General features: G+C 37.5%; 1 protein-coding gene across 9 annotated transcripts in view; it reads left to right on the top strand.

Annotated features, from left to right (window-relative positions):
* Positions 1–14,676, top strand: part of NMU (neuromedin U) — a 183,202-nt gene that overhangs the window by 159,067 nt on the left and 9,459 nt on the right. For 8 of the 9 annotated variants that reach the window (XM_088836061.1, XM_088836058.1, XM_088836060.1 and 5 more), the window contains 5 exons: positions 6,010–6,057; positions 9,876–9,935; positions 11,361–11,390; positions 11,482–11,532; positions 13,300–13,374. In XM_088836061.1, the coding sequence (XP_088692187.1) occupies positions 6,010–6,057; positions 9,876–9,935; positions 11,361–11,390; positions 11,482–11,532; positions 13,300–13,374 (264 nt within the window). The remainder of the gene's footprint in view (positions 1–6,009; positions 6,058–9,875; positions 9,936–11,360; positions 11,391–11,481; positions 11,533–13,299; positions 13,375–14,676) is intronic. The other variant, XM_088836062.1, reaches the window with a different exon arrangement.

The raw sequence follows: 14,676 nt of genomic DNA, 5'->3' as shown, positions 1-14,676 counted from the left end.
AAAATGTTTCCCAATTATAATGCAATAAAGTTAGAAACTATTAACAAAGCTATAACTTAAATATCCCATTTGCTTGGAAAACATATGGCATTGGTGAATAGCTCTATGTTGAAAAGAATGATATAAAAATTATATAGGTCATTATATATTATAGGTCAAAGTTTGTATGCTACAGCTAAAACAGTAGCTGGAAAGAAACTTTAACTTCACATATATTTTTCAGGACAGAAGAAAATTTAAAAACAAATATGCTTAGCATTCAGCTAAAAAATGAGGGGAAAGAACAACAGGGAAAATTCAGATAAACAGGAATGAAGTAAATAATAAAAATAAGGGCAGAAAAAGATTTTTAAAATAGAGAGGAGAAGGATAACAACAATACTAACAAAACCATATATTTATTGTTTCAGAATGTTAATAAGCACTTGCGGTGCTGATTTTTAAAAGGCAGAGGGAAAGATAAAGATAAAAAAGGACAAAGACTGAAAAAGAGTAGATCATCAACAAAAATAGAGATTTTATAAATATTTTAAATAAGTATTATAGGCAATTGACTGGTGAAGTTTGTGCAACTCTATAAATAACACTAAAAACTATTGAACTGTACACTTTAAATGGATGAGTTGTAAGAAATTGTGTCTCAGTAAGCTGTTACCCCCCTGCCCCAAGTATTATGGACAGCTATATGGTGATAATTTTGAAAACGTAAATGAAATGGGTAGATTCCTAGAAACAATACCTTATGCCCAAAAGGTGCAACATTCATACATTAAGTATTGAAGAAACAATTTCTTCTTTCCTTGTAAAGTGAAAGTATTAGTTACTCAGTTGTGTCTGACTCTTTGTGACCGTATGGACTGTAGCCCACCAAGCTCCTCTGTCCATGGAATTCTCCAGGTAAGAATAATGGAGTGGGTTGCCATTTCCTTCTCCAGGGGATTTTCCCAACCCAGCAATCAAACCCAGGTCTCCTGCCTTGCAGGCAAATTCTTTACCATCTGAACCACCAGGGAAGCCCTCTTCCAGTCAATAGCCAGAGTCCTTCAATACTATGTTTACATACAGTAAATGTAGCTAAAGGGTCTCCATAAAGTATAAATTTCCTCTAGAATTCTGTTATATAATGTTCACCTAGTTAAGGAATTTATCTTCTCCTTTCTTAAGAGTTTTGTTAATCCTAAACAAAATGTGAACTTAATCAAATATTTTACCTGCATCAACACTGAGATAAGCAACATGCCTGTCAACCACAAATTGGCACCTGCTGTGGGTGCTTGCCATCTACCTCTACAAGGATTAAATCGTGTGCAGCTGTAGCTGCTGACCTTCAACACTTCCTGAAAAAGTTCAGGGTGGAGAGCCGAAATGAGGCACTCTGTGCTTCGGGAAACTGGCAGGACAAGTCTTCAGATAGATATTCTCAGGAACTGGTTTTATGATCTGAATTTTTATATCTCCTCTTCTCTAGAAAAGCACTAAAACCCTTCATGATGACAGTTGTTTCTCGTGACTAGCAGAAGCTTCAAAAGACCTGCAGAAACTCTCCACAAAAAAATATGCGCTTGATTGCATGTACTCTCTTTTTACCAAAATCACGTATAAATTGTCCTTTCCCAGTACCTCTTTGGAGCAGTTTCTCAGAGCTAACTGGGGTGCCGTCTCCCAGGCTACAGTCCTCATACTGCCCCAAATAAAACTTAACTTGAAGCTTTCACTTTGTGCATTTTTTTTAAGTCGACGTGCCTTTTCTCCTTTAATCTATAATCGTAATGAATTACATTAACAAATTTCTTGCTCTGAAACTGTTAGAGCTAGGATGAGAATTCAGCAGAGTTTTGAATATAATACCAATATACAAGAATCATTAGCATTTATTTTCACTAAGAAAAAGTAATATGAAAATACTACATCATTCACAGTGCCAACAAAAACTATAAGTATTTAGGAACTAACCAAAAATACACAATAGCTTATGTGAAAAAATCAAATTTTAATAAAGGAATTAGAAGATAATGCAAATATTTGGAGAGACATTCTTTGCTGTTGGATGGAACAATTAATTTAATGTAAGAAAAATATTGATTCTCCCCAAATAGTTGGTGTAAATTCCATAAAAGCAATGTAATCCCAGTCAGAATTCCACTTAACTTTTGTTTGGAAAGTTTATAAATTTAACCTACAATTGATACAGAAAAATAAAGCTCTGCCAGTAGCTCAGGAAATCCAGAACTTTCCCTACCAGATATCAAAAAATACTATATAAAACTGTACTAATAAAAAAGGCATAATGAGGGTGTAAGAACAGACAAATGAACTGGTGGAACCGAGGCTAAAGCTTGGAGAGTTTAGCTGACATTGTCAGTATGCTGTCATTGTCCTTCACTCACCATTCAAGCACACTCCAAACTTACTATTTCTAACTGCAATCACCTGTGACTCTGCTGCTTTGACCTGTGCTCAGGACAGACCAGAAGTGCCTGGAACAAATGCCTCCAGCACTGAGAACAGCCATCTGGAAAGCCACCCAGATATCCCCATGCTCTAGAATAGCCTATCCTGGGTATGCAGCCCAAACGTATTCTCCTACAGAACCGTATGTGGGGACAGATACAAGAAGGTAATGGGGAGTGGGTGGTGGAGGGAACAGGTATCCATCACTGGGAAGTAGGTAGGCAACATGAGTTGGATGCACATTATAAAGGACTCTGTGGTAGTTAGGAGCAACATACTAGAGGTCCAGGAACAGAGAGTGATCTTATAGTATTAAAAAAAAAAAAGTAAGAAAATATTATACACACACACCAAACAACAGTACAGATTTTATAAGAACATAAACAAACAAAAGATACACATCAAATACACTAGAAGAGTGGCCTTTGGGAGGATGGAATGAGAATAGGCAAGGGAAATATAAAAGAATAAATAAATAAAGCATAGCCAATGATGATGGCAAGCTATAAAGTGAGAATACCTTTTGTACCTAAGCCACCCTTAACAAAATACATGATGGAAAAGATTGATGGTAAGGAAAAGATTGATGGTACTGTGCTCAGTCACTCAATCATGTCTGACTCTTTGCCACCCCGTGAACGGTAGCCTGCCAGGCTCCTCTGTCCATGGAATTTTCCAGGCAAGAATACTGGAGTGGGTTGCCATTTCCTTCTCTAGTGGATCTTTCTGACCTAGGGACTGAACCCGCATCTCCTACATTGGTGGCAGGTTCTTTACCACTGAGCCACTGGGAGTCCTCCTTGTTGCTGCTGCTGCTAAGTTGCTTCAGTCATGTCCGACTCTGTGCGACCCCATAGACGGAAGCCCACCAGGCTCCCCTGTCCCTGGGATTCTCCAGGCAAGAGTACTGCTGCTGCTGCTGCTGCTAAGTCACTTCAGTCGTGTCTGACTCTGTGTGACCCCATGGACGGACGCCTACCAGGCTCCCCCGTCCCTGGGATTCTCCAGGCAAGAACACTGGAGTAGCTTGCCTTTGCCTTCTCCAATGTGTGAAAGGGAAAAGTGAAAGTGAAGTCGCTCAGTTGTGTCCGACCCTTAGCGACCCCACAGACTGCAGCCCACCAGGCTCCTCCATCCATGGGATTCTCCAGACAAGAACACTGGAGTGGCTTGCCATTGCCTTCTCCGAGGCAAGAGTACTAAAGAGTCTTAAATAGCATAGAAACTCATAAAATCTCTTTTACGGGCCTCTGCCTTGGTATATCATGGTGTATGCTTGTTGTTTAGTCGCTAAGTCATGTCCAACTCTTTTGTGACCCCATGGACTGTAGCCCACCAGGCTTCTCTGTCCCTGGGATTTCCTAGGCAGGAATACTGTGGTGGGTTGCCATTTCCTTCTCCAGGGGATCTTCCCTACCCAGGGATGGAACCCAAGTCTCCTGCATTGGCAGGCAGACTTTTTACCACTGATCCACCAGGGAATCCCCAATAATACATGCTAGAAATATATTCATAAGATGACAAATTAGATAATGGATATTAATGTAGAATATAGAAATATGTATTTTAGCTTGAAATTATATTTCTGTGAAAAATCTTTGAAAAATACTTTTAGACAATAATGCTGGGGGAAAAATCAAATGGAGTTGTAAAACCACTATAAATTGTTTCATAAAAAATATTTTAAAAAGTAAAATCTTTAGAACATATAGTTAAGCTTTCTAACAGAGCTTTTCAAAATTACAAAGCTATTCAGACACTAGAAACACGTACTTTTCAAACCAAATACAGAGACCTAACTATTTTCAAAGGGATTCATCAATGGACTCCACAGAGTTCTCAAAAGCAATTAGTGGTACTTAAAACCATCAGGGCCATAAACTGAGTGAAATGAACAAGTGCTTACCCAAAGGGAAAGACAGCAGGCAGTGCAGCTCTGCCTTTTAAAGAAAGGAGAGTACAGAGACTGAAAAGCTTTGCAATTATCTACTAATTTGATTAACTGGAGTGTTTTCTTATTCTGATGTTTTTATTCAAGCAATATTGGTGCACTGATTAGTGAACCCCAAGTTTCAAGGGTCTTTGGACTTGACTACTTCACACAGATGGGCAGCCTGGGCTGGGGGTGGACAGTTCTCTCTTGAGCAAATAACATCTTCAGATACCTAAACATCCCTATTTGGGGAGGGACCACTTCCTCCTACCCTACTAAGGCAAACTTAATTGTGTTTGGGGATGATATACTAAGCATTGGTCACAATTCAAAGCTTAAAAGGGTATCTTTTGGTTTTCCCCTCTCAATTGACTTCTTTTTTATGTCCTACAAGTTCAGTACAATTTAATTAAAGAATATTTATTGATCACTTATTTGAGCACGTTAAATAGCCCCTGACCTCAAGAAGTTTACCGTGTCTCTCTCTCTCTCTCTCTGTGTGTGTGTGTGTGAGAGAGAGAGAGAGAGAGAATCTTCAGAATAGGGAGCAGGTGACTGGACACAGGGACAAGTAGAATAAAACAATTCTCTCAATACAAGTTTTGTGAACATAAAAAGGAGACACAAACATATGCTTTTCTGTAATACTATATGTTACCACATATACTTTTGTTATTCTCTAAGTTAGAGAGAGAATCGGATATTTTAGTCATGTTTTAGTTTACTTCATGTTTATTGAAAACAATAAGGAGCTTGAGAAATTATGATTGAAGGATATAATTATCCTTCCTTCAGTTTAGTGTGAGAAATTAAATTCAACAAACAATTCAAGAATTAAAAGGAGACCCCTGAGATGTTATGTCATAAATAGGACTCAACCTAAATCATCTCAGACAGACAAGAATCAGTCCCATTTTTTGGCCACTAAAGTAATAAATGCCATTAATTACTCTAGACACCCAGCTTAGTGCTTAACTTCTCAGCACAGTTTTTAATGATTAATATAAATCTCTTATACTACAGTTTAAAATCTTTCAAAGTTTCTTTTAAGGGTAAAAGCTGAGGACAGCTAGTTGCCAAACATAGTCAATAAACCTTCATTGTAAAATAGAACCATTTTCTAATGCTGGCTTCTTGATAGAGAACTAGAAGATGGCTCGTGTTGTTTAAGAAAAAGTTTTTACTGTACACTCTTTATTGTTTAGCACGTATGCTATTTTCCTATTACTTTAGACGATATGATTAGATTTACATGTAGTAAAGAACCATGTAACAGGATGCTCCTTAATTTTGAGGCCATTCTTTAGTCACCACACACATTTCTCAGGCTGACTAACACTAAAAGTTTTTCCCTTCAGTGTTTGAAGCATCTCTATCTCTGATGATCCCTACGACTAGATACGGGGATGTATACCCTTGTGCCTGGGGTCAGATCTTGGGGAAATTCCAATTCCAGGACTTCCTTAGATAGTTTAAAAGGCTCCTCCCTCCCAAATCCAGAGTCCTAAACAGTCATGGAACCTTCATCAATGTTTTGTAAGTAACCCAACTTTATAAAATCTGCTTTCTGTTTTTTGCTATCGTCTGTTTCCAGGATGTAACTGGAATTTTCATCTCTTTTACAGATAAGTGATGCTTGTCTGTCTTTGTTGTCCATCCATCAGCAGCCTCAGGTAATTCCAAATGGAGTTGTTTCAGAGTGATGTAAGCATTTGTGTCATGCTGAAATACTGCATTTCTCCCTTTGGACCTGTCATGATTTTATGGACTTATTAAAACATGTCAACATATTGGAAATTATGTCATCAGCAGGTAATAATGAGTGCCAAGAGTTTATGGAAGGTGCTAGGCTTTAATCTCTAAGAAAAATAGATATGCAGATAAAATACCCATATTTTAGAAAGTAAAATGTTAATTTCAAAATCAAATTCTGTGTTAAAATGTGTCTATTGCTGTATTAAGGGACTAATATCCTGGTCCCTCAATTGAGTTTTCAACCCATGGAGAGATGAACTTACAGAGTCAGATTTAGGAGATAAAAATATCATTGTAACTGAAAAGTCAGTTTGTGAATGTGGCCTTAGATATGCTGACCTTGCTAAAACTACCCCCAGAATTAAACTGAGGTTGGTCAGTGACTCAAGCCTTTGGCCAGAATCAGGTTTTGTGCCACAGGGCAGTGACAAGGCAAGAACAACTGGCCAGAGAACTGGCTACCTAAGAGGAGAGGGCTGAACAGAGCATGCCCAGTTTCTTGCTGCCAATCATCTGTCAGGTTAACTCATTCCTCTTCCCACGAGAAACACCTAAGAGAGGGCTGGGGAGAGAGGAGTATTAGTCTAGCTCCTATAACTGGAAGTGATACCACCCAGGGATCCTGGCCTCCCCTAATAAGTAGAAATTGACTAGAGGCCAGGCAAGAAATTCAGACAGAGGTTTTTTGGGGCCCCTGTTGCAGCAGAGGGAGCAAGAACAAATAACCAGTTCCCTTGCTTGCACTCCCTGGGGGTTGGGGTGGAGAGCTGGCTCCTTTTATGGAGTGGGGGTAGGGGTATGTCCAGGGGTCGGGCTGGAGGGATGGCTTAGGTGTTTTGCCCACCTCTCTGGTGGTGTCCAGTGCAGACTCAGTACTCCTGCTTTTGCTCCTGGCTCTTCAGAAGTAGCGGTTGGGTTTTTTGGTCTATTGGTATCTTTTTGTCCATAATTAGCCCCAACTGCCCAAACATCAGTTATTTTTAGTCCCATATAGTTTCTTTGTATTTTGTTGCTCAAGGAGAGCTTTGTCCAGGTACAAGCATTACAGCAAAAGGTCCTGGGACCCCGCCTGTCTCAGAAACATGGGGAGGAGTGAGAAGTAAGTGTGTCCTCCTTACACGTCTCTGCTGGATGCTGCTCCTTCTGTCTGCAGTTCTGTCTCTGAGTGCCAGTGTAGCAGAGTTAGCCTTTGTGTCTTTCGTTTCTGAATTAGCATCACTAGTTTCCTGATCAGAGGAGAGGGCTCAGCAGAGGCTCTTGGCTCAGCCTCTCTCGGTGCAGTCAGCTGTGTGTCTGGGCAGGGTGCAGTGCCTGTCCTTCACGTAGTCCTTCCAGAATGTCATCCTGGCTGGTGTGGAGTAGCAGCCTTGTAAAGTGCTGCATTTCTGCTGCCTCACTGGTTCCTCAGCCTGCGGAGGACCACTTGCAGCAAGTTACAGGCGTTAGGTGGTAAAGAGAAACCAGAATCACAATAGGTTGAGGTTTATGAATGATATTTCAAATTGCTTGAGGAACCTTGGTGGATATATAACATGGGATGGATATTAGTCAGCACACAAGCTTTTGCATTATATATAAAATTCAGGAGCACCCTCAGAATCACTTCTATGTCTGCAAAATTAAAAGGATGAATTTTAAAGCACTCATCTAAAAACCATAAAAGTAAATTAGGCTTTTATTGGCTTTGGAGTCTGTGTGCCTTTTGAGGAGAGCTTGGTAAATTTACTATGAAATCTTTTACACTAATTGATACCATTAAAAAAAATAATTAATTTTCACATTAGCTATTATGTATGTGATTCTCTGAAGAGTTCTTCAAAACATTTTTACCAAATAGAAAATAAAGTCTCTTTTAAAAGGTCCATGATAAAAATAAAATATTAAAAATCCCATATGAGAAAAATCCTTAAACAACAGTTGCAGCTCAGTGAATATTGGCTTCATGTAAAAAGTTGCTGAAGGAAATACAATTTTTTGGAAACTTTTTCTGTCAGACTTCAGTCTTGTTGCCACACCTCATCTGACGTAGAAGCTGTTTTCTAAGGAAACACCCATATATCTGAATTTATTCTTCTTTGAGCTGAGACACATGATATCACTAGACTTTTTTTTATTGTTTTGTATTTTGCAGCATTTCTAGATGGGCCATAAAAAGAAGTTTCAGGAATTTATTTCTAGATTTTTTCTGGGTGACCAGCATACCCAACAGTGAAGGGAAAAGTGAAAGATATATCAGTGTTCACACTCTATTTTTTCTCTCATCCAACTCATCTAACTCTCATCTAACTCCTAATCATAGGCTTAGCAGTAAATACCAGTGCAAAACTAGGTCAGACAACCTAGCTGTGTGTGGTACTGGGCAAGTAAGTCAGTCTCTTAGAACCTCACTTGCTTTATACGTGAGAATAACAATTCCCATCCTGTATATATCAAGCTGTGTTTTAAGGACAAAGTGTGGATTATGTGTATGAAAATGTTTTATAATTTACTGAAATACTACATACATATGAAACATTTAATATAGTTAATAAATATCCCAACAATTTGCACGGGGCAGGGAAATAAACAGAACAAAGCAGGCCTCTGATATGCTAGGAAGGGTGTTCAGAGAAGCTGCTTCATGACTCCACCTGTATCCCTAAACTATAGCCTACTCTGTTAAACATGTGTGTGTCAAGGGCAAGGGTCTTGGTGGCCCTGAATAGTCCTTCATGACACATCTTCTGAATTAGCAGCAGCAGCAGCTGTAAATCAAGCTTTACAGATCACACATTTTTTAATGCTACTGCTGTTAACTAATTGCTCTGTCTGTGGCACTGTGCTAAGAGCTTTACCACATGTAATCCTTCCAAGAATTCTGCATTGATGTTGCCATCCTTGATTTATGATGGCAGGAACTGAAGTTGAGAGAGATTAGGCAACCAGCCTAAGGTTACACAGCTAATTAAGAGGAGAAATGGAATTTGCACTGGTCTTGAGTTGCAAGCTGCTCAGCTCCACAGATACCCCCCACCCCATTTCAGCTTATTATTTCCAATACGTATTTATTAAGTAATCAGTTGTTTCTGATGGGACTATGCTGAATTCTGTGCAAAGCAGGTTTCGCCCCTGCTTGTCCCTCAGTGCTCCTCCTAACCACACCCAGCTGGCTGTGAGCCACCCTGCCCTGCTTCTACTCTCAGATGCTTTGAAAAACCTGATCCTGGGGTGTGCAGTCAGCAACCTGGAAGGGTGGGAACTCAGCTTAGGTGCGCTGTGCAAGGCCTAGGCTTCCTCCCATCCAAACTCCCATTGTTTGCAAACAATTGCAGGATTTTCAAAGCCAATAAGGAGTAAATTCAGGGAGGTTCACAGCTTTGGCATGTAGGTTCAGACTTTGCAGCAAGCTGAGAAGACTAACCCCTCTTTTTGCACTTCCCTCATTACTCTCAGTCATAGAATTTTAGCAAATACTGAAAAGTTTTGTATCTGGACCCACAGTGGAGGCCTTAATCAGTGCATATGTGCAATATATAACATTTTTTTTCCTGGTTGGAAAGACGGTTTTACTTTTAGGAGTCAAATTTTTTGTCATGAGAGAAGTTGAAGAATTTCAACAGTTTCAACGGGCCACAAGAAGAATTCTATTTAGGGTATTGAAATATATCCTCATGATCCTGACATTTTATGGTTATTTCTTCTGTGCAAATATTGTTAAAGCAGAAGCATCGTCTGTGTATCTTCTTATTTATATTAGGCATCCAGTGCACTGGAGGAGCTTTGCCTCACAATTATGGGGACTCTACCAAAGCCCCAGGTAAGGTTCAAATGGTGTTTAATTTGTAGGCGAAAACAATTGCTCAGAAATATCTTGGAATTCCTCCTGGAAGAAAATATACTCAATTTAGGAAGCATGTTAAGAGGAGCTATAAGAACAAACATAAGTTGATTTTGGATAAGGAACAAATACTTCAGTTTCTTTGATGCCTGAGAATTTAGGGTCATATTAGTGGAGTTTGCAATCATCTAACTGGAAAATCATATGTCCCCCTCAAGTATAAGATATGTTCTAGTTCTGATGAGAGAAATTTGGGGTCATTTTCACTCTTTCTCTCTCCCTAAATCATACTACAGTTGGAGAACAGATACATTTTTCTAAGCTTGGAGGTTAGGACACTGTACTTTGTCAGAGAGGATATTAATAATGCAAAAAAAAAAAAAAGCAAACTGTATTGTCCATGTCGGTTTGAAAATTATATTCTTACTGTGATGTCTTGGTTTCTTATTAAAATTATTACTTGATTCTTCTGGGAGAACTTTTTGTCCTGAAGTGAGGCAATGGGAACTTGAAAAATGGCATAATGTACCATACCTTGTTGATGCTCATGTTCATACAGTTGATGTTCTGTATCTTGTAGGTGAACTAATTTTAAAACTACCTTATTAAGGATAAAAGCCTCAGGTTCAGAAAATATTTTTCATTAGTAGTTTAACCTATTCTCGCTGGTGTATTCTGACTTCCATACTTCACACATGCAGTAATTCAAAGAAAACTTGATATTTTAGAAGCATAAATATTTTTGGAAACTAAGTGTTTACAACTGTATTTTTTTCTGATGTTTTTAATGGTAACATTTTCCAAACCACTTAATTGACTTTTTATCTAATTAAGAGAAAATATATGACAATGGTGTTTACCCATGAGTTTCTACTTATATTAAAAGCAAATGAGAACAGAAAAGAACAACAAAAAGGGAATGCTATGTCTCATTCTTAAAGACAAATTTTTGGAATGAGAGGGGACTCTAGAAAAGTTGATGGAAGGAAGCAAAAATAACTGATAAGTCTTACTATGCAGTGACAATTACAAATAGTCTGATATGATTCCTTCTAGTCTTTTTCTCTGAATATTCTATCATGTGATCCTATCAGAATTTCCTCTTCCACCACTACAGAACACTCAGGATGTTTCCAATTTTTTGCTGTTATAAATAATGCTGTAGTACAGATCTTTTTTCATACTCTTATTTATAAACAGTTTTTAGTTAATTGGCCATTTATTTTTAGAACAATATGTACTTAACTAATTTCAGTCTTATATTTTATATATAACATATGTAGCACATGTTTTAAGAATTATAATAAAGTATAAATTGTATACTCTACATTTATAATATTTTATACATATTTCTTATTATTTTCTAATGTAATATAGTGCTATTTATAAATCTCTTTTCAACAGGAAACAGATGAAAAAGATAACACCAAAAGGGTAAGGTGATTTCACAAGTATATACATTTGAAAATAATCAGGAAACCTCTGATCATTCATAGTAAAGCTCACTACTTTTTTTTTTTAACAGTTCTTATTTCACTATTCAAAGACTCGAAAGTTGGGCAATTCAAATGTTGTGGTAAGTTGTAGAATTATTTATTAGTGATCACTTGTATTTTTTAAAAAAAACTATTTTTGTAGTTTATCTCAGAGCTAGATCAAGATTCATGTTTTTTTTTCTTTAAACATTTATATATAAATGAACAAATGGAATTCAGTGTTTACTGTACATTTATTTTATATCTCAATAGCTACAAGTACATTAAATCCATTCATTTATTCATCCAACAATTATTTACTGCGTATCTTCTATGTACCACGCCAAGCACAATTCTAGGTACTAGAAATAATGGCAGTAAATGTCATGAAACTTACATTTTAGAGGCCAAAAAAAGAAATATGATTAAGTAAATCATGTTGGTTTAGATGTTGACTAGTGCAATGGAAAAAGACTTATGCAAAGTCATTCTAAGAAATATTTTAAAAGATGATTGTCAAAAATGTAGTTATTGCCTGCAATATGGGAGACCTGGGTTCGATCCCTGGGTCAGGAAGAACCTGGAGAAGGGAATGGTAACCTACTCCAGTATTCTTGCCTGGAAAATTCCATGGACAGAGGAGCTTGGAGGGCCACAGTCCATGGGATCGTAAAGAGTTGGACATGACTGAGTTACCAACACTTTTACTTTTTCAGAAATATTGACGTGTATTCCTAAGAGCTCCTTATTTGTAACTAGGCATTTAACTTGAGAATTTACTCTCTCAGATTAGCCAGATACCAGTAACTTTAATTCATTTCACTTTGAAATTGTGTGGCTGTAGTGGTGGTTTTCTTTTTGTATGCATGGATTTATAAAGTGCTAACCAACCTATTTCAGTGTTTCAATCTAGAATATTTAAAAATTACTTGACTATAATATTCTTTCTAAGCTTGTGACTCACTATCATGGACCATTTTATGGAATGAGGGACATAAGTGTATTTTAAACATATGTTTACCTGTAGGAACGTGACTGTAACTATAAACTTAGTTTTAAATATTTATCACATTGAATAACAACTCTTACATGTGAGGAGATGAAAGTTAGGTTATATGGGCTTTAAACCAAATACACGTTGAACTGATTAACAGGTAACCATTATAGGCGGTTTAAAGTAATCCGTTTGATGAATGAATTTAATGTTTGTGAGAAGGTTCCATTGAAGCCATGCCTTTAAAATGAAACTGTATCAGGTAGCCACATGTCTCAAATGTGCTTTCATTTTCTTCTGCTTGGCATCTTGATGTCTTGGGAACATGTATCTTAGTCACATTTTTCACTATCAATGACACATTGCCATTTTTTGTGTCTCCTGTTGTCTTGTTCCACATGTTCAGTTTTAAATTAAGTATATATTTTATAAAGAAGATTACTAGATGTGTGTACAGCATAATCTTCCAGTTGAACATGTTCATGACGGAAAACTGATTCTCACAGAGTTGGTTTCATTTGTCCCAGACCATTCTTAGTAAGTCTGGAAGCAGGCGGCTTTTTGCTTTTCAAAGATACAGGCAGGTGTTTTCCTTGTTGGCTGGCGATGGAGTTCAAGCCCTCAGGAAAGAGCTTCATCAACAGAATGATCGAGATTCCCAGCACAGAACTGCCAACTTTTATTCCATCTCTTGGCTTATTCTCCACCGCTCTTTGAAATGCTCACAGATGACTGTCTTAGGTCACATCTTTCTTGTTCTTTTTTGGCTGGAGCGAGTATAGTGGGTAAAAACAAAAACAGATAGGAAGCCATCTTTATGCCCAATGCTGAGAAGCCTCTGTGCTCATCACGTGTGTGTGTTCGTGTCTCTCAGTCGTCTGTCCTGCATCCGCTGCTGCAGCTCGTCCCACAACTGCATGAGAGAAGAATGAAGAGGTTCAGACTGGACGTATGTAACTAATTGCACGCTTGCTTCGCCACTCTGTGTGGGGCAGCCCTTCCTGCTTATTCCTAGGGGTGGTGGTTTATAAGATCTTCTCCTGGATAAGCCTCACGTAACAGCCAGGAAGCCTACAGAAGAGCACTTGTTTGCAGGAGTATTTTCTTTTTTTCTTTTTTTGCAGGAGTATTTTCACACTCAGAGAAAGGAGAACTGTCCCCCTCCTCATAATATGTCCCTTCTAACTCAGGCTGTGGGCAGTGAGGAAAGCCTGGTTTAGACTTCCTTTCAAGGACCGGCCCCTCCCAGTGAGGAAACCTATTCATTCTTGGTTTGAGAAAGGATATGGCAGAGAAAGGACATTCCTATAAAGTCATTAGATAGGAATAGGAGAAAAGATCAAGGACCTTTACTGACCCCTGTGTGTACATGTGGCTTGAATGGCAAGCTTTCTATCCAGGTAGTAAAGCATTAGTAAGAATAAGGTTTATGAAGTAAATATATCAGAAATTAAATGTAGGTATTTTGTTTTTTCTCACAATTACAAAAATATGGCCCAAATTCAGTCTCTTATGTTTAAGGTAAATATAACTGAGTTAACATATTTTTAAACTGGAAATTGTGACATTTTTATTGCCCTTTGAAAAGAATCCTAATTCTCTCGATGATGAAAATTTGTAGGTATTGTTCTTATGTAATGCCTTCCATTGTTGGAATACATTATAGTTTTCAGTCTTATGGGATCTCATTTTATTCTTTTGACAATTCTGTTGATACTTACATAAGTATTGTTCTGCCTGGTTTACAAAAAGAAAAACAACTCAGAATAGTTAAAGGAGTTTCCCAAGATCACAGTAGTGAATGGGATTAGAGATTACAACAATTTCTTGACTTCTAGTTTAGGGAAATATTTTTTTCCACTATGCTGTTCCCTTGGTAGTCTAATCTTGAATATTTCTATTATTTTATTGTTAAATTTTTCTTAAGTACATATTAATTTTATTATTCTACTACCAAAAGTTTTCAAATACTTTTAAAAATGCATACAGTTTAGGGAAATAAATTCCTCAAAATTTATTTTTATGATCACTATCTCCTCCCTAAATTCTTCACATGGTTGAACTAAGCTTCCATCATGGAAGATAATACTGCTGCCAACTTTAATGAGAAATGGAAGAGGAACTATAGTAGCTCCTTAAAATTTTAGAATTTCCAACATGAAAAAATCAAATCAGTTGTCAACTTTCTAGAAGTAATATATGCTTTTTGAATTAACTTTTACTTTCTGAAGAGTCTTCTTGACTTATGAAT

The sequence above is a fragment of the Moschus berezovskii genome, chromosome 5 (assembly GCF_049115385.1).
Source record: "Moschus berezovskii isolate FMDL1 chromosome 5, NW_MosBer_1.0, whole genome shotgun sequence".
Classification (NCBI taxonomy): domain Eukaryota; kingdom Metazoa; phylum Chordata; class Mammalia; order Artiodactyla; family Moschidae; genus Moschus; species Moschus berezovskii.
This window is presented reverse-complemented; position numbering and strand designations above follow the sequence as displayed.